This window comes from Trachemys scripta, chromosome 2 (assembly GCF_013100865.1).
Source record: "Trachemys scripta elegans isolate TJP31775 chromosome 2, CAS_Tse_1.0, whole genome shotgun sequence".
Classification (NCBI taxonomy): domain Eukaryota; kingdom Metazoa; phylum Chordata; order Testudines; family Emydidae; genus Trachemys; species Trachemys scripta.
Window position 1 is genome coordinate 166,373,453 of NC_048299.1, and position 21,412 is coordinate 166,394,864.

A 21,412-nucleotide genomic window follows, 5' to 3' on the forward strand; every position below is an offset into this window, starting at 1 on the left:
ACACAGTTTAAATATTCTACTTTACATACCCACCTGCATAAAGGAATCCCTCCATTGGTGGAAAGACCATCACAATGTTTGCACGGAAGTCCCGAAAGGTCATATTAACGATGGATATGTCCTTGCTAGAGTGGGGAACGCATCTGGACACTCTCACAGCCCAGGGCAAGTGAATGTTGCAAGAAACCACGCTTCACATCAATCTCCTGGAACTGAGAGTGATCAGATATGCCTGTCTCCAGTTTCCACCACTAATCAGGGACAAGTACATAAAGATCTTGACAGACAATATGTCACACATGTTTTATATCAACCAGCAAGGAGGAGCAAGATCCCCCCCTGCTGCGCCCAGGCTCTCAAGGTTTGGAATTCATGCATATCCACCTGCATATGCAATCAGATCGTCATCACAGCTGCCTGTCTTCCAGGGCTTCAGAGTGTGACCATGTATACACCCAGCAGGTACTGCTTTCAAGACCACAAGTGGGAAATAGATTCCAGCATGTTACTCCACATATACCAGCAATGCCCTGCCCCCCAATAGACTTATTCATCACAGCAATAAAGAAGAGATGTGCCCAGTTTTCCTCCAGAGGTGGGATGGATCCCCAGTACCCTAGGGGATGCTTTTCACCTTCACTGGTCATCGAATCTACTGTACACATTTGCACTGACTCCTCTAATAGCCAAAGTTCTACTCAAAATAAAAAAGGACAAAGCTAGAGTCATCCTATAGTTCCAGCTTGGCCCAGACAAACATGGCTTCCTTACCTGAATCAGCTGGCTGTTTGCTCACCAGTCACTCTCCAGGCCTTTTCTCATCTCCTCTCTCAGGAAAGCGGGAAAATCCTTCACCCGTCTTGAAGTGCTTTGTCTCAAAGTGTGATTGGTCGATGGTTTGTGGGGTTAGAAATAACTTGCTCAGAAGAGTTAAAGAGAGTATTATTACACAGCAGAAGACTGTCTGCTCACTACATATACTCTCAAAAAATGGACCAGATTTGTCTGTTGGTGTGACCTCAAACATAGTTCACTCATGACCTCATCACTACCAGATGTACTGGACTATATCCTAACACTAAAATGTTTGGGGTTATCAGTGAGCTCTGTTAGAGTCCACCTGGCAGTCGTCATGACTTTCCATTCTCCAACAGAGAGTTCTTTCACTGTTGCCCACCCAATGACAGTGAGGTTCCTCAGGGTGATCGTAAATCTTTTCCCCCCAGTCAAGCATCCTATTTCAATTTAGGGCCTGACTCTAGTCTTAAATGCCTTACATCACCACTGTTTGAACTGATGGGTACCTGCTCACTTCTCCATTTATCAATGAAAATGACATTCCTGATAGCCATCATGTCAACGTGATGGGTTGGGGAAATATGGGCCTGTATGTCATGCCTCCCCTTCACAGTATTTTTAAGGACAAAGTCATGTGATCACACCCCAAATTTTTACCTTAGGTCTCCTCCGAGTTCCATATTAATCAACCCGTTCACCTGCCAGTGTTCCACACTAAACCTCACCTAGATAAACAAGAGGCACTGTTGCATGTCGTTGACATCAGAAGAGCCCAGGCCTTCTATCTGGACTAAACCTTCAGAAAGACCCCCAAATTGTTTGTCTTGCTTGCAGATAGATCAAAAGGGTCTGCAATTTCTAATCAAAAATTTTCCATGTAGATAACTGATTGCATTAATCCTTGCAATGAATCTCATAATATTCAAGCTCCTTTGGACATATGAACTCTCTCTACACGGTCCATTTCCATCTGTATGGTATGTCTCAAAACATGCCCATTATTACGGAATTATGTCAATCCGCTACAATGTATACGTTTGCTGAACACTACGAAATAACTCACAACTCTGCTTCCGATACTGTGTTTGGCTCAGTTGTACTGTTTTGTATTGGACTCAACTACAAAGCCCCCCTCCTCCTTAAAGGGGAACTGCTTGGTAGTCACCGAGAGTGAAGCACTCATAGGGACACTACTTGAAGAAGAAGAAGAAGAAGAAGAAGAAATGGTTGCTCACCCTGTGCAGTAACTGTAGTTCTTAGAGATGTGTGTCCATATGGATGCTCCACTATCCGTCCTATTTCCCCTCTGCTATAGGTCTTCATGGTAGACAAGGAACTGAGGGCAATTCACCCACACAGTGCTATATAACAATGGCACAGGGCTGACTAGCACACATGCGCAGGCTGAATGAACACTGCTATGAGAAATCTCCAATCAGATGCGCAAGGAGCGCAAGCACACCTAGAGTGAACACCCATAGGGGGACATATCTCGAAGAACTGTACTTACTGCACAGGATGAACAATCATTTCTTTCTTAGGTTGAAGACATATTTTTATTACATAATTTTGAACCTGACACAGTCCCTCTGCAAATGAAATTGGAGTTCCATAAGAAAATATATTAATAACTGTGTCACTGTCTTTCAGGCAATTCGTTGCTACATAGCCCCATGCTAGACCTGGACAGTGATGTGCGTCCGTCTCCACTTGGTCATCTCAGTCAGACTGCTTCGCTGAAAAGGGGCAGCAGCTTTCAGTCGGGTCGTGATGACAGTAAGCATCAGTTTCATTTATAAAAAAAAATCTACTTCTGACAAATCCCTAGGCTTGTGTATTTTTACTGTGTATTCCCCAAATATTAAAATTTGACAGAGGGTAATCATATTCATTGTTTTAGTGTGTTGACAGAAAATGAGCCACCAGTCCATAATAGAATAATATATGTCTATGAAAGTTATTTTCATATTCTGTCTCTACTACTCTATAAAGATATAGAAGTTTCTTAAAGGTAAATTGCAAAGTGAAAAGGGTGTGTGCTTATTACATGATGGGATCAGTCAAGGAGGAGCCCACAAAACTGGACAGTTATCCTCACCATATAGATAAAATCCTAAATAAAAATCCCCCTCCTACTGAAGCAAAAAACATCAGACCAAAGCAGTCTTCCCCTTGCTGAGATAAAAACTAGGTCCAAATCCAAGTCTCCTTTTCCAAGTTACAGTCAAGGCAACAAAGTCTCTTTCCATGTTGAGTTTCCCTGCACATTAGGAACTACTTTCTTATTTTTATCATATCAGTCTGTTGGTCTCTGTAGTAAGAACCCCAGCTGCATTTAAATGTTCCTCTGTTACTTAACGCCTCCAGGCCTGGTTCTGTGATCCGATAAACCCAACAGGGAAAATAAGATTGCATGCCTTGATTTTACCTGGCTGTCCATAGCCTAGCTCCCTGTTATCTTCCAGGAACTGGATGGGCACATGAAAACCAATTTTTTTTAAGTTCTCATGATGTGGGAGTCTAAAGGCATGTCTACACTTACTTCCGGAGCAATTGATCCAGCAGGGGTCGATTTATCGTGTCTAGTGAAGACATGATAAATCGACCGCTGAATGCTCTCCCATCGACTCTGGTACTCCACCGGAGCAAGAAGCATAGGCAGAGTCGATGGGGGAGTGGCAGCAGTCAGCCTACTGCAGTGAAGACACCGTGGTAAGTAGCTTTAATTACGTCACTTCAGCTACGAAAATAGTGTACCTGAAGTTGCATAACTTAGACTGACTTAGCTTCCCCCCCCCGCAGTGTAGACCAGACCTAAGTCCCATTGAGCCCCGAGTAGTGAGATCACTGGTGGCTGAAACTTGAATTTGTATCTTTGTATCCAGGTCTTCCTTACAGGGAAGAGAACTTTTAGTCAGCCAGTTTAAAACTTTGTAGTAGGGTTGGGGGGTTGTTTTAGTTTTTGTGTAAGGGCAAATTCTGACGAACAGTTGGTATAAAAATTCAACATCCACACCTTTTCTTTAGAAGCTGAGGAAGCTACAGCTAAGATTTCATTCTATTATGGTGTTAGTATCTCGCTTAGCTATCCAACAAAAGCCGAGAAATAAAGTCTTGCTGTTTCTGAGTTTAAAAACAAGCCAAGTAGGAAACAAACTTTGAATCTATCTTTTATACAGCATAAAGAGCCATAAAGGAAGAATCATTTTTTACTAGGGCTGTCGATTAATTGCAGTTAACTCACGTGATTAACTCAAAAAAAGTAATCAGATTAAAAAAAGTTAATCAATCACAGTTTTAATTGCACTGTTAAATAATAGAATACCAATTGAAATTTATTAAATATTTTGGATGGTATTCTACATTTTCATATGTATTGTATTCTGTGTTTTAATTGAAATCAAAGTGTATATTATTTTTGCTTACAAATATTTGCACTGTAACAATGATAAACAAAAGAAATAGTATTTTTCAATTCACCTCAAACAAGTACTGTAGTGCAATCTCTTTGTTGTGAAAGTGCAACTTACAAATGTAGATTTATTTTTTGTTACATAACTGCACTCAAAAGCAAAACAATGTAAAACTTCAGATCCTACAAGTCCACTCAGTCCTACTTCTTGTTCAGCCAGTCGCTAAGATAAACAAGTTGTTAACATTTACAGGAGATAATGCTGCCCTCTTCTTATTTACAATGTCACCAGAAAGTGAGAACAGGCATTTGCATGGCACTTTTGTAACTGGCATTGCAAGGTCTTTACGTGCCAGATATGCTAAACATTCGTATGCCCCTTCATGCTTCAGGCACCATTCCAGAGGACATGCTTCCATGCTGATGACACTCGTTAAAAAAATAAGCGTTAATTAAATATCAGCCAACCCATGGCTTGGACCTTACCATCCACCACCCTTGTAAGAGGATTAAGGTGGGCTACGAGCCATTAGCACCCCAGTCTACGCACCCCAACGATATGAACTGCTTCATCAATGGAGGAATAGCATATGGAACGTAGAGCCAGGTCTATCCCATCATTAACAGAGCCACCTTGTGGATATGACAGGTGATGAATTAATTGGTATGTCCCTGGGGTCTTCTTGGGGGGAAACTCTCAAATGTGCTATAGGCAATTAATCAAATGGCCCAGCTATCCTGCCCTCCTTTAATTCTTGTGCAATCTTTTTTTTTTTAACAATATGTCCCATCCCAGCTACTGACTTTACATTTTTTTACATCAAATGAGTCTTATTTCCCACAAAAGGGATCCGAAATCCTGCTGAATACCCCTCCTACAAATATGCCCCATCTGCCCTATTAGGGTAATCCCATAGGAGAATCCTTAACACATCCAGCTTGACTGGCGTTGGAGCCCATGCCCATTGCACCACTTGTCCCCCTCCCCAGCTTGTGCTCTGTGTCCCAAACCCTGTTCCATCCACGCCAAACCTGCAGTTGGCGCTTGTGCCACCCCCATTCCTGTTTCCTCTCTGTGATCTTCCCTTCCTGTTCTGGCAAGAATGGGCTGAATGGGTCCCAAAACATGTACTGCAAACATGTCTGTATCTACAGGTGCTTCGAAAACAACCACCATCATTAAATGCCCAGCAAATATTATTATGCGCCTCGGGCCCCTCCCGGGCTTGCTGCGGTATGAACAAATCACTGTCTGTGTGAACTCCTGTCCCCTTGGGTATCATCCACTTCAGCCACTGTGTGTGATGAGGTATGTCCCACCTTATCCCAGTTTGTGTTGCTGCCCTTAATTGAAACTGCTCATCATAATTAAACCAGGACATGCCCCACATTTTGTGCCCGCCTACTTATGTCCATATACTTAATCAAGGCAGGGCTCCTCTTTGGGTAGGCCTATACTATAACACCTGCACAGATGAAGAAAGCAGCCTCCCAATTTTCCCATGTTCTAGGCACCCTTGGCCTCTTGGGCAGCTCGCTGTTTTGTTTGCCTTGCCTATGTTTACTGTCTGTCAACACCTCCCTGTGCAATAGGGATAATATATCCACGTATTCGCCTCTCAGGATTTTGTCGTTAGTTGTACTGCGTAGGTGAACTATCGGGTCAGCCACCCCGGCAGAACCATTCTCAGGACTGCATGGAGGGAGTTCCGCAGAGCCCTGCTCCCTCATATTTGCTCCCCCTCGATCCCCCCGGAGTCTCTACTCTGTCCCATGAGGTTACATTCCCTGATGGCCGATGAGTCCCCATATGCTCAGGGGCGGGCTTCGCTACCCTTGCTGGGGGTCTGTCCCTGTTCTGCTGCCCAAACTTGAGCCCATGCTGGGCCTGCCCTATCACCCTGTGCAGACCCCTCACACCTAACTGCCTGAAGCTGCTGCAGTAAATGCAAATTAACTTGCAGCAGCTGTGTAATACCATCAGTCCCCCACTGAAGGTGTCACCTCTGGGTACATCTGCCCAGGCTTCTGGACCTCCTACTCCTGGACCCAGAGTATTCACTACCCCAATAGGCTCACTCCTGTCCCTTCAGGTGAACTCACTGACAGGCTGATTGAGCACAGTCCCTGCACCTCGCTGTGGCCCCTGCAACTGCCATCTCTTGGAAGGCTGGATACCACCTCTGCCACCCATCCCCCCAACCTCTGTCTGGTTCAGATCACACTCACCCCTGGGATCAGCATTACTGCCATCCCTTGTGTTCAGTGGAGGAGAATATCCTGGTTCTGGGTGACCTCGTGCCCTTTGGAAGCACTGTAATGCTGTGGAGAAAACCTCAGAAACAATTTCACTGACCATTTGCTGCACAGCTCCGTTGACTACCTCATTAGACCACACAGCCTGCCCACCTGCATGCGTGGATGCTTCGCCTCCGTCATTTCCCTCCCTCAGTCCATGAGGCTGCCCTGGGTTATTAAATACACCACCCTGAGCATTAACAGCCACTGTACTGGTGAGCACCCCCTGCCCCTGCAGCAATACTGTCTCCCTTGGGTCCCCCCTCCAGCCCTTGGGCTCCATTGGGACTGCCCCGTGCTGTAGCTGCTGCCTCTGCTTGTCCCCTTTCTGGCAAAGGTACAGACATCTGAGCAGCAACCTGAATTGCAGCCTGATAGCCCATACATTTACTTGCAGCACGGCTGGTACATGAAACAGTTAAATTCCCTTGTCGCCCTCTTCCCCTCCTCCATCCCCTCCCAGACACTGTTTCAGACACTGACTAGCTTCACTTGCCAATTCACCCTCCCCAATTGCAACTTCTAGCCTGTCTATGGGTGGAAGTACCTGGGGCAGGGGGATGCTAGTTCCCTTTCTTTCCACCCTCCCCGCTGTCTAGTGACTGCAGCAGATACCTAGCAGCAGCTTCACTTGCTAAACCACAAGGTTTAAGAATCTGAAGTGCCTTCTAAAATCTGAGATGGATGAGTTATGGAGCATGCTTTTAGAAGACTTAAAAGAACAACACTCTGATACAGAAACTACAGAATCCAAACTACCAAAAAAGAAAATCGACCTTCTGCTGGTGGCATCTGACTCAGATGATGAAAATGAACATGCGTCAGTCCTCAATGCTCTGGTTTGTTATCGAGCTGAACCTGTCTTCAGCATGTCCGTATGTCTTCTGGAATTGTGATTGAAGCATGAAGGGACATCTGAATCTTCAGCGCATCTGGCACGTAAATATCTTGAGACAACGGCGCCAACAGTGCCGTGAGAACACCTGTTCTCACTTTCAGGTGAATTGTAAACAAGAAGCGGTCAGCATTATCTCTTCTGCAGATGTAAACAAATTTGTTTCTCTGAACAAGAAGTAGGGCTGAGTGGACTTGTATTTTTACAGTGCAAATACTTGTAATCAAAAATAAATATTAAGTGAGCACTATGCACTTTGTATTCTGTGTTGTAATTGAAATCAGTATATTTGAAAATGTAGAAAACATCCAAAATATTTAAATAAATGGTATTCTATTATTAACAGTGTAAGTAATTGTGTCATTTATCTTTATTCTTTAAATGCAAGTTTATAACACTGTTTTATATTCTTTTTATGCTGAATATTCACAGGAAAAATATAAATTAAACAGAACCACCAAAATATCCATATGCTAAAATGGAGTAAGCACATGACTTTATTGCTGTCTCCGTTGTCCTTCCTCCCTCCATCTCCATGATTAAAATTAGTCTTCAAGCAATGTGGGATAAGACAATGCACTGTCTTTCTTTTTTTGCAAAATGTCTAGCACACTCTTGGTTACTATAAAAATAGTAATAAATTCTGCAAGATAAAAGTCAAGATGCTATCATTGCTTACATATTTTTCAAAGGACAGTCTGTATGGTGGACTTGTCCCATCAAGCCCCTTGTTAATCTCATATAAACGCACGAGGAAAAGCCTAAACTTCTTTTTGACTTTGTTACCAATATGAACTAAAACATTTTCCAGCCATACTATGAAGCTGCCAAAAATTCTTCCATAAGAATTCTAGAATAATCTTACCCATTCCTTTTAGTTTTGTTTGCCTGTGCTACCTGATGTTCTTAGAGAAAAGGCTTTTGATTTATTTTATTTTTTTGCACTTTGAGATCCTGAAATGGAGGCACTAAGGACTATTATACTTTTCTTTGCTTATTTGCCCTTGGTTACATGTAATTGATCTACATTTACATCATAGAAAGTTTATGATATTAAAGAGCATATTTAGGCCAAAACTTGATGTCATTGCTCAGAGGATTCGTTTATCCATGTTATTCACTAGCATGATGCATCATTATGGCTGCAGTGAATTCTGGAACAAATTCAAAGAAAGTTGAATACAAAATAGCGAATTCAAATTACATTGACTCTGACTTGAACATAGATTTGCAAGGAATTTTGAAGTATGGGTTCAGTTACAGCTTTAACTCAATAATATCTAGGTCCTATAGCATGCATAAAAGACATCATGCACTGATTGACAGAACAAGGAGCAATGGTCTCAAGTTGCAGTGGGGGAGGTCCAGGTTGGATATCAGGAAAAACTATTTCACTAGGAGGGTGGTGAAACACTGGAATGCGTTACCTAGGGAGGTGGTGGAGTCTCCTTCCTTGGAGGTTTTTAAGGCCCGGCTTGACAAAGCCCTGGCTGTGATGATTTAGCTGGGAATTGGTCCTGCTTTGAGCAGGGGGTTGGACTAGATGACCTCTTGAGGTCCCTTCCAACTCTGATATTCTATGATTCTATGATCTTGGACAGATGCAGCCACAGTAATGACTACTTAAGGTTTTTTCTATTATAAGAGAGATTTTTTGAGCCTTCTAACTTCCCACACCAGAAGTCCCCACCTGAGATGTTGCATCTTTCGTCCCTTGGCAGCGGAGCTAATCAGCCAGTTTTATATGGGTTCATGTTTGTCTAATTGGTGACTTTCTATGCTATATGATCAATATTTATGTATTAGATTAAAGACAAATACCATAAGCTATCCAGTAGTCTTCCATGCTCCCATGGAATCATGTAAACTAGTTTCACACTCTAACTGTGTAATTTGTGAAAGACCTAAGACTATACAAGAAAATTTCAGGTCCTCTTTGTAATCAGTTTGAAGGTCTTTGACTTCTTCGTGCCCATGTAGTTTGCAGGAATCTAATTCTTGATGTAAAAAGCATGCAACATTTATTTATTGATGCAGAATAGTTTGCTAAGAAACATAGCTCTGATAATCAAATGAAGAAAGTCAGCATGGGGAAGACAGACATGATTGGAGATGGAAGTTTCCGATCTCACCTCCACTTTCCATGCTCATCCACCATCTCCTGTATTTCCTCTCTCCCATCTCTCACCTGACAAGAAAATGGGAGAAGATCCACCTCTTCCCCCATGTTCCCAAAGTTGTGACTCTATTGATGTCTAGTGATGGTTAAGGTGCCAAGATTGTAGAGAGGTTTATGCAACTTCAGATAATTTTTCTCTTATTTTTTGGTCTCATGTCCCAAGTGAGAAGTGCTATACTTACTTTTATTATGATTTTTTGAACTTTTAATAGTACTGGTCTTCCAAGAGTCTCAAATTGCTTTACAAATATTAATGAATTTAGCCTCCCACCTACAATGTTAGTATCCATCCCCATTTTACAGAGAAGGAAACGGAGACTTCACTAATGAAATTGTGGAGAGGTTGATGAGTGAGATCACACTGGAAGTCGGTGGTTGATCTGGAAATAACTCAGCTCTCCCATTTCCCAGTCTTTTGTCTTAATCTCAAGACAATTGTACTGCCTACATTCCAACCTTCCCCCACTCTATATTTTAATGGCTAAGCCTCTGATCCTCCCTGTTCAGTTATCATTTAGCTTGGTTTAAAGACAGATTTATGCAAGTGGATTTTTAGGCTGTACAATATAATTCAGTGGGGCCATACAAGCACCTCTACATAGAAGACATATTATACTTATAGTACCAACCCCCTCAAAAGAATATATGGAAATAAATCTTGCACGTACACAAGCTGTATGCCATATGGACCAAGTCGTAAAATGTTGCCATTCACACCTGAGAGATTATAGATATGCATGATAGATCCATTATTTTTAGATCACACTCTAGCAGCATGTTTAAAATAGCTTTTATTATCAATTCAAAGTTATTTATTCTTTCTCTTTTCCTCTTAGCTTGGCGTTGTAAAGCTCCTCAACAAGTTGCATTTGTTGAAAAGTTGACAAAACTTGTTGTAATTCAGCTCCCCAACTTCTGGAAGCTCTGGATTTCTTATGTGAATGGAAGCCTTTTCAGTGAGGTATTGGTTCATGCATATACATAACCTAAATGTCTTCAGATAGACAAAGCTCATAGGAATGATTTTGTATTTGAATTTGAGTTTGAAACTGCAGAAGTATAGTACCTCAGTGGAGAAGATGCCTGACTACGATGTTTTTGCAGCTTTTGGATTACAGAGATTTGTAGAACGACATAAGCAATTGTACATCTACTGATTGGTGCTTGATTTGGCATGAAGCAATGGATCCACTTTGTATGTTATGAATGTTAATCAGTAAATTTCCTAGAAACATATGTGTAAGGATTCTATTTAAAAGAAAAAAACAAAAAAACCCAAAGGCTTCACAATAGGAACTATTTTGTACTGTAGTATAATTCTCTGAGTGACCATTGAAATGTACATAGTTTCAGTCCTGCTTGTCAAGATCATGAGCCAACTGTTCCATGTTGGATTTTACATTTATCAACATCTAAGAAAGGAGACAAGATGTTTGGTAATCTTAAGAAATGATATACTAGATGAATCTTAAAGATATGAGAGACAAAGCTAGAGGAATAGTGTTTGACTTTGGAATGGACATACATATTTTGGGACTTTAAAGAACTTGGATGTGAGGATAGAATTAACCCCAGAGTTTCAAGATGACAGAAGCCTAGAATTGTACGTACACACACACACACACACACACACACACACACACTAGTGTGCCCAATCTACGTGCAAGATAACTGTAGTGGCATGTGTCACAATTGTATGTGCCCCTCGTCCAGACTTGTGTTAAGTAAATCTGGCCCATTAATTGTGTAGCAATACAGTATCATGCCCAGAGCAACAGAAAATATTTTTCAAGCTATATCATCAAAAGAAATGTAACTTAAACCAGTGATCATATAAAATGACAGCGTTAATAATTTTAGTAATTACTCAGATATGCATAGCATACAACATACTGTCATATAACCTTTATAACTAGAGAATATAATGATATATTTTGATTTGTATAATTGATAGTCACCAGTTTACAAAACTACAGTGTATTTGACAGAAAAGGTTAGGCTGAAAATGGCCTGGCCATTTCTCTATTTTTCCAGTAGCAGGATACTAAGGGTGGGGCATCCCTAGAAGAGGAAGTATAATTATGCCATTATCCAATGATGATGAAAGGCATTATCTGGTAATAGAATAGGGAACCTTCAATTGCTAGGTTATCTTACCAAATATGAAGGTTGATTTCAGTCTAATTCCTAGAAAAATGTCATGTGCCATATTTTTGGAGTATAATGTAACCACCCTACACACCTACATTAGATATCATTTGAAAGCTTATTTTAAGTGCATTTAGATAAGGTATGATTTGGAACTGTCAAGTGGTGCTGTAAACCTGTAGGCGAGGTGAAACAGTGATACCCAAAATGAGTGTCATATTTGCGCAGTTGCGGAAACACTGCAACATGACTGTGATCACAGTGATCATGTTTTTAAACCTTCATGTGGTGTTTATTGGTCAAAACTACCAAATGACTGTATTAAAAGATTGTATTGGTTTTGCATGGACAAATTTTGTTTTTTGTTTTATTTCCAGGAATGATGAATTTGGTTAGCATGTGACAAAAATGTCAAATATCAATATTTTGCAATCTCCTAACATGAAATGTTTTCACATTGCATATTCTTGATTGTCAAAGTATCTCACAAGTGATTATAATAGTTTTCTCTATTTTCAGTTGAAATGTGCTGATCAGATCAGTCTCACGCTGAAGGTTATGCATCAGTAGCAGTAGATTGCATTCTCATAGTTTGTACAGCATAGTGGGTAGATATAACTATACGTGAATTCCTAATGTAATGCTTCCCCATTTGTAAGCATTTGAACAAAACAATGTAGCATCTAGTCTGCCTGGTAGAAGATTTTAATTTGTACTGCCTATGCATGAAGTACTAAGCTTTGAAATATTCTAGAAACTAGCTTTTTAATTCAGTGACACTTATGCATGGGTCAGTACTAGTGTTAGAGATGATGGTACAGAGCTTCATATTATGAATATGCAAAAGCTGTGAGAGAAAGAAGGGACATAACAAGAAGTAGTGAAGACAAAGTCCACAATTAAGTTCTTGCCTCTGTAATGAAAAGGGATGAAGAGCATGTTATAGCTCTTATCAACCATGTCATCAACAATATGAGAAACCGATTTGACCCTGACTCATAGCGTCAGTTGTACAAGAGTCTCTACTGAAAATAGCAGATGGTGAAGAACAAATGGAGAGATTTGTGAGAGGTACACTTGATTCTGATGGCACATGAAGCTTCTTCAGCCCAGTCTAGAAATTTGGCATCAAAACATCTGCTGACATAGCCAAGAAGACTAAATTTAAGTCTGGCAAGGAGCGATAATCATAACAGCTCTCAGTCCCAAAACTGTTTTCCCACTGAGCTCTGTCCTTAGCAAGATGGAGAGATGATGTTTCAGTCACAACTGTTCCTAGGGCTGGTCAATACTGAAAACTTGTATTGGCAATGCTGTGTCTCTTAAGGGTTTGAAAAATCCACCCCCCTGAGACAGACAGCTATGCTGACCTAATCCCCAGTGTAGACATGGCTAGGTTGACAGAATAATTCTTCCATCAACCTAGCTACCACTTCTTGCGGGGAGGTGGATTAACTATAGTGACAGGACAATTTCTCTCATCATTGTGGTGAGTGGCTACACTGAAGTGTTACAGCAGTGCAGCTGAAGCACTGCAGCTGTGCCGCTGTAGTCTTTTCAGTATAGACATACCCTCAGTCACCCAATAGGATCTGTGCCTATGTTCCTTTTTCATGGTGATGGAACAATAAGAAGAACAGACAAAGCTGAATTAGGGCATCAGTGGAAAGCTCAAGCTGAAAAAAATCTATGAGCTAAGAGCATGCAACAAAGAAACCATAGTGTACCTCTCAGATGCCAAGGCTGTCATACAAATGATAGCTGGAGACAGTCTACGCATTTGACAAATTGGCAACTGAGTCTTTGAGGCAGGTCCTAAAAGGATTTGAAGCTAATTCTTTAATTGGAATCTTTGACGGGTATGACAATAGTAACTCTGAAAATTTCAGAAAGATAGCTCCGAACAGGATCTATGGTTGGATGCAAGAAATACCAGGTGATTGGTGGACGCCCTGTGCCCCCATGGGAAAATGTTTTAAAACGTGGCATCCAACGAACACTCAGTTGCAAAATTCCTCTGTGGATGTATGGTTCAAAGTGCACCTGAGTGTAGGAGCACACCCAACACAAACACCACCTTTCCAGTGGTGAAGGAGCAAAGTCCATCACCAGTTGAGCTGTTGAAGAAGCCTGTACAGTATTCAAGAGAAAGCTGATACAAAGATGCTTCTGTATGTTGTATATGCCAATATGGCTTTTGGTATCAAAGGAACCATTGTAATTAGGTCACCTGATACAGATGTTTTGGTCATTGCTGTTCACTGCTTTCCAGAAATGGAACACGTAGATAACATGTAGATTGAAACAGCCATCATTACCAGCATAACTAACAAGTATCTCTTCATATCTGTGCATGAAATTTGTGATGCACTCACTCTGGATGTTGCAACATGCTTCCTGCTCTACATGCCTTAACAGCATGTGACTCTCTGACATACCTATTTGGTATAGGAGAAAAAAAATCTGTTTAATGGTGTCAAAACAAAGTGATCGTACCTCTTCAGAGCCTCCCAAATTGGGAGATTGTGATGGATAAGCTTCAAATTCTGCAGCAAGGAAGTTGATAGCAGTCCTGTATGACCAGAGTGAGAAAGAAGAGGAGACCCACAAAAACCTGACTTGCTTGCACCTCAGTCTAGCCATCAAGAAGGACAAGTTACTGGCCAGAATCCCACCATGTGAGGAGAGTTTTGAAGAGCATGTCAAAACAGCATCTTGACAAACAAGGGTTTGGATGTCTTCACACATAGGTAAAGCAAATCATGGATCACCATTACAACATGGAAGGAAAAATGAGGATGATGAACAGCTTCCTTTATTCTTCAAAGGCCCAGTGGCATCTGAGCTTCTACAAGACCTTATTTGTGACTGTACCAGTAAGGGTTGCTGAGCAATCAGCTGTGTCTGTAGTCCTAACGTTCTTGCCTGCACAGAACTGTATACATGCCAAAGCAACAAAGATAGTGGTAGCCCACTCACTCTTGCCAGAGATCATAATGATGTACAAGATGATGATAATTGTCCAGAAATGTCACCAGCGTTATCACGTTTCAATTCTACCAATACAAATGTATTACTAGATTTGTTTTAGATTGTTTAGATCAGCTGCTCTCAAAGTTTAGCAACCTGAGGACCCCCATTTTGATTTTAAAAAAATTGGGGACCCCCAAGCCTCCCGCTCAGTCCTTGCCACGACCCTGCCCGCAACCTTTTGACGCCATGCACCCCGCTCATTCCATCCATCCTCCCTCTGTTGCTTGCTCTCCCCCACCCTCACTCACTTTCACCAGGCTGGGGTACAGGAGTGGGTGAGGGGTGTGGACTCAGGGAGGGAGTTTGGATGTGGGCTCTGGGCTGGGGCAGGGGGTTCGGATGCAGGAGGAGGTTAGGACTCCGTCTAGATGGTGCTTACCCCAGGTGGCTCCTGAAAGCGACTGGCACATCTCTCTGGCAGCAGCTTCTAGGTGGGGGAGCCAGGGTGTCTCTGCGCGCTGCCCCTGCCCACAGGCACCACCCCCACAGCTCCCATTGGCTGCAGTTCCTGGCCAGTGGGAGCTCTGGAGTCGGCGCTTGGGGTGGGGGCAGCGCACAGAGACCCCCTCCCTGCAACCACCCCAGCCCCCCGTTTTCCGGAAGCGGCGCAGAGCTGGGGCAGGTAGGAAGCCTGCCTTCGCCCCACTGCACCACCGGACTTTTAGTGTGACTGAGGCACTGGAAGGGAGGAGGAGTTGTTCAGTGGGCCTGCGGACCCTCTGGGGTATCCTCAGGGACCCCCAGGTGTCCACGGACCCGTTTGAGAAATGCTGGTTTAGATTGTTGCAGTGGTGCTTTGAGGTCACAAAGAAATCCAATTTTATGTCTTTGAATAAGTGTCGTTAAACTAAAGAAATGAATGCAAATTATTTCAGTGATCATTTTAACATATTTATGGTGTCGTATTTATCCCCCATTTCTATGATAATAGCACCACATGATGACTCCATATCATACCTCATCTACAAGTAGACCTAATAAGCTTCCAAATGATGTATGATGTGCTTGTGTGTACAGAGGGTACATTAAGTTGACCAAATCGGTCGTGTCTGCCGCTCACCTAAAATCCTCAGAAGTGGATGCATTTTGTTTTCCCCATTTCACAAATGGAAATCCAAGGGAAAGAGAGAACATGCATTTGTCAATGCCATACAATGATCGAGAAGAAGAGGCAGTATTAAAATGTAGGAGTTTGACTCCTACCCAGTGTTTTTTCCATAGAGAATCATGCCATTATTCTCTAGTGAAAGTGATGAGAATCCTCCTGAAGCTTTTAATTTGAAAATAACTACAGTTTTGGTAATAATACATTTCTGGTTATTAGAGATTGGATTTGGACTTTAAAACCTCAACTGTAAATTAATGTAGTTTTCTGTCTGTGAGAAATTTCAAGAAACACGAACACTATGTTTACAATTGTACACAAAGTTGTGCAGTTCTGCTTGTGAGAGTAAGTGCAAGAGAAAATGCAGCAATCTTGTATAATGCCTGGTCAGAACATTGTTTCCATTGCAAAAAAGTTGGAGTTAATTTGCATGTTAAACTGTTGAGGTACCTATCCTGTACTTTCATAGGGCCAGATTCTGACTGGACAAGCAACTCATCCTCATCGCTTTGCTCCTTTTTTGTCCATATGTAGGAAATGGCCAAAATCCTGTGGACAGTGCAGGCTCTTGTTGCCACTAGCTATCCAAAAATGGATGCGGACCTAGGAAACCTCATTAGGAGCTCCCGAGGAGAGCTTCAGCCACAACACCTCCACAAGCTGTAGAATTTTGCCAATAGTACGGATTTTAGGCATCATTGAAGGTGTCCTTACTACATTTCCATGCTATTTATTGACATATGAGAAACAAAATGTTGTTCACCATAATTTTGGAGACAGAGAGAGAAAATCATGAGAACAATGTACAGAGAACCATTTGATTGAAATCCATAAGCCTGAAATAGATTAACTCTAATACAAAGGAAAAACCCAGTGATAAATAACAAGCTGGTTCTATTTTCTGTTGTGAAGTTATATATATTTTTCTTGGCATAAAGGTAGGCTGTTAGTCTTAGAATAGTGACAGTTAAAGATTTATGTGCTATTTCTAACAGCTTAAAAAGTTTGCAGCTCTTTGAACCACTCAGATCCATATGAAGTAGCATATGTGAAGTCAAAACAGTGAAATATAACCGTTGGTCTTACCACAAAGTAGTTTTGGTCTGTCTGTGCAGGAAAGGGTTAAGATTTTTATTCAACGAAATCACTAAGGGCAAAAGTATCTTAAGATCTTTTATATTTTTTCTTTAATATAACTTCATATCAGGGCTTTAAGGGAGCAATCAAAACTGTTTTAAAACTTTATTTGAGTAACATTTTAAAAGGTACCTGCAGCATAGAGAAGTTTATTCAATATGATTGTTTTTTTTTAATCAGAAAAAAGCAATAAAAAAGAGGACAGTACATATGAGGTTCATCAGTAATATGCAGGAATTGTTCTGATTAATATAAGATGGTACAGTTCAGAACAATAAAGGAAAACCGAGAATTTAAAAACTCTAAAGTGTTTTTGACGAAAAGCTTCTTTCTATTTGAATTTCTTGTTGGTAATTGTATGCTAACTACAAAATAATCTGAAGAACTTCTAACAAATGATGAATTATAAAAAAAATGAAACTTATTTAGTCATTTTAAAAATATATTGATTATATTACTGCTTTGAGGACAGTTTTAAGAATATCTTTTCCAAACTACAATTCTGCTAATATACTTTTGTCCAGTAGGTGTCACAGTGCATACATTAAATTAGCAAATGTTCTTAGCTGTACAATTCCACCTACTTCTCTAATCCAATCTTTTAAACAGCTTTTTCTATGAAACTTGCTTTGTGTTATGGCACACTTCACACACAAATATATACTTATCACTTGCATTTGAAAACTGCTAACAGTAAGAGCACTGTTCAAGCCATATTCTTTTCTTCACACAACTGTAACCAAAGTTGCTAGTGCAGATGTGCTTTGGTGCTTCTAAATTTTCAGATATGTGAATTGTCCAGCAAGATGATGATAAATCTTCTTTGTAAGTCCATTACAGATGATTTAGTTCTTCAGTTTGGAGAATAATGGACTCTGTCTTCTGAAACAAAGTACTAAGCCAAAAGAAAAAGGAGAACACACAGTACTTCTGCACTATCCATCATTACAAAGAATGTACTTTATTTTAGACCCAAATTTTCCTCCAGGCACCTCTCACCTACTGGGGACTTGAAGATTCTTTTCCTGTAGACTTACTGCAGGATTGAGCCATGGATTTTAGAGCTCTTTTAACAATGTTAATGCAAAATCATAATAGGAAAATATTGCTTGACTTCAATGAAGCTTATACTTGTTACACTGTTATTTTACTTCCACCTTTTATTTTAGGTTGTTTTGCCACATTGTGCCCCACACTTAAACACTATCAGCTTGATAGCTACTATAAATAAATACTTGTTGACTTGTGGAGACTTCGCTTGTAGATGTGACTTGAGTTAGCTTCTTTTATCCCATTGTAAACTTATGAAGCATTTTTGACCCCTTTGCCTTGATGCATCTTTTTTAGAATGGTTTTAAAATTGAAAGCCGTGGTTACCAGACACTGATACTTTTCAATTGTTTCTCATTTTTACAAGACTGCTGAAAAATCTGGTCAAATGGAAAGAGCAAAGAAGAATGCTAGGCAAAGACAAAATGATTTCAAGGTAAGCTTGGTGTGCAGACTTATTTTCGTTTAGGTGGTCTTTCAGATTAAGACACCTGAAGAAGGCTTAATTTTCAAATAGTAGTGAGCGTTGACCCTGTAATAATCAGGCCCCTTTAAGCTGTTTTAGGTTCGGCACCCAAAAAACAATAGCCACAAAAAAAAGCCCTGATCCTTGCTCTACAAGAGACTACAATCTAAGAAAAAGGCAGATACCTTGTACTGGCAAGTATGCTCACACATCACTGGCCATTTAAGAACCTGCCATCACATCTGAAGCCTCTACAGACAATCACTCTTTGGCTGTGGTGGGCCCTGCATCTTCGAACTCACTTTCTTTATATCCAACCCCTAAAATCCATTTTATTTTATCCCTGCTTTAAAAATAAATAAATTTTAAATCTTTATTTTTCACAGTTGTTTTTTGCAGTGACCCTTATTAGCCCTATGTTTATTGCCTTCTCTGCCCTAATTTGGACCCTGTTGTTTGTGTTTATGTTGAAGTGATTTTTTTTGTTTTATATATTGTATTTGTTTTAGTTATGTTGTACAGTGCTGTAGTGCTTGTTATTTGGGTGTTTGCTATGTAAGTAAAATTATATTCCTTAGTGAAATTTGAAATGTATGCCTGCCATTTCAGACTAGATTATGTGATGAATACATAACTGGTTAAAAATATTGGTGCAGTTCCTAAGTATTTATTTTTGTGATGTTCTTTTATGCTGTGACAGAAAATGATTCAGGAGGTGATGCAGTCCCTGGCAAAACTCATCCGTGGAGCTTTGCTTCCATTCAGCCTCAGAGAAGGAGAGTTGAGACAGTATGGTGGCTGGGAGATGAAATCTGAACTCTCTGGACAGTGGCTAACACATGTCATCCAGACTGTAAGGTAACTGGGGCTATTGGTCTGTGTGGTATGAGTCTTTAGTATGTATAACATAGTCTAAACTGTGCCTTATTTTTTTATTTGTTTTGTGTTCAACTGAAAGATCGTTAATGTTGCAAAGTCAAGGACACAAAAGTTAGGAAATGTCAAAATTAAGGTTGCCTGTGCAAGATTAATTCAGCCTACTTGTGTATATATGCATTATGATACAGTCTGTAATTACATGATCACTTGCTATATTTTTTCCTTGGGAGTCTTGTCTCAGTGCACAGGATGGACAGTGTAGATGAATCATGGTTGTGTAGTGAATGAGGCTGTTGTCTATAGGACCTCTTTTTCATTTGTTTTAGAAATTGAAAGGTGTGTAGTAAATGAGGCAGGAGATTGCAGGAAGAGAAGGCATGGCCTCATAAATAGGGCAACTGAATGTCATCTTGGAGAATTGGTTTCTGTCCTTGCCTCCTCTTAAATTCTGATGTAATGTTGGGCTAGTCACTTAAACCAGAGTTTTCACCGGTGACCACTGCTTGTATTCCTCATTTCCTAGATGGTTAAATGAACTAATGATGGCTTATAATCAGCTAATTAAGTGGTCATGCTGAGCAGGCAATAGTAGTGGTGTGAACAAAGTTGTTGATAGTTACCAGATGACATTCCAGAATCACAGGGCAGTGATAGTGGCACACAGAGTGATGAAAGTTTGAAGATTTGTGTCCATCCTCTGCTGATGGCTGCTGTCAGTGCCTGCACTCTGCTCAGAAAGAGGAGCAGGAAAGATGATGGCTTTGCAACCCCACAAAAGTCCTGGTGGTTGGTGGAGGGTTATCAAGTGCCCATACTTGGAGCCTGGTTCCTGCTGCTAACTATTCCCGATACTTATGCCCTGCTCAAGATCGGGGTAGGGAGAATGGCAGTGGCTCCGTTTGCCTAGTTCTTGCCCAATTCAGAAACATCAAGGAGATGCAGCCAGTGTAGTGTCTTTGATAGGCAGCAGGTTTAAAACAAATAAAAGGAAGTATTTCTTCACACAGGGCACAATCAACCTTTAGAACTTATTGCCAGGGGATGTTGTGAAGGCCAAAACTATAACTGGGTAAAAAAAGAATTAGATAAATTCATTGACGATAGTAATGCGAAGTATTGCACATTGGAAAACATAATCCCAACTATAAATATAAAATGATGGAGTCTTAATTAGCTGTTATCACTCAAGAAAGAGATCTTGGAGTCGTTGTGGATAATTCTCTGAAAACATCCACTCAGTGTGCAGCGGCAGTCAATAAAGCGAACAGAATGTTGGGAATCATTAAGAAAGGGATAGATGATAAGACAGAAAATATCATACTGCCTCTATATAAATCTATTGTACACCCACATGTTGAATACTGCGTGCAGATGTGGTCGCCCCATTTCAAAAAAGATACATTGGAATTGGAAAATGTTCTGAAAAAGGCAACAAAAATGATTAGGGGTATGGAACGGCTGCCATAAGAGGAGAGATTAATAAGACTGGGATTTTTCAGCTTGGAAAAGAGACAACTAAGGGGCAATATGATTGAGGTCTATAAAATCATGACTGGTGTGGAGAAAGTAAATAAGGAAATGTTATTTACTTCTTCTCATAATACAAGAACTGGGGGCCACCAAATGAAATTAATAAGTAGCAGGTTTAAAACAAACAAAGTATTTTTTCACACAACACACAGTCAACCTGTGGAACTCCTTACCAAAGGATGTTGTGAAGGCCAAGACTATAACAGGGTTCAAAAAAGAACTAGATAAATTCATGGAGGATTGGTCCATTAATGACTATTAGTCACTATTCGATGGTGTCCCTAGCCTCTGTTTGTCAGAAGTTGGGATTGGGCAACAGGATGGATCACTTGTTGATTACCTATTCTGTTCATTCCCTCTGGGGCACCTGGCATTGGCCACTGTCAGAAGACAGGATACTGGGCTAGATGAAGCTTTGGTCTGACTCAGTATGGCTGTTCTTATAGGTCCATCAATGGCTATTAGCGAAAATGGCATGGGTA

The 21,412-nt window shown here is 40.8% G+C and overlaps 1 protein-coding gene across 1 annotated transcript in view; it reads left to right on the forward strand.

Annotated features, from left to right (window-relative positions):
• Positions 1 to 21,412, forward strand: part of EXOC2 (exocyst complex component 2) — a 206,281-nt gene that overhangs the window by 100,579 nt on the left and 84,290 nt on the right. The window contains exons 12-15 of the mRNA XM_034762224.1: positions 2,449 to 2,574; positions 10,419 to 10,543; positions 18,423 to 18,491; positions 19,222 to 19,379. Of these exons, the coding sequence (XP_034618115.1) occupies positions 2,449 to 2,574; positions 10,419 to 10,543; positions 18,423 to 18,491; positions 19,222 to 19,379 (478 nt within the window). The remainder of the gene's footprint in view (positions 1 to 2,448; positions 2,575 to 10,418; positions 10,544 to 18,422; positions 18,492 to 19,221; positions 19,380 to 21,412) is intronic.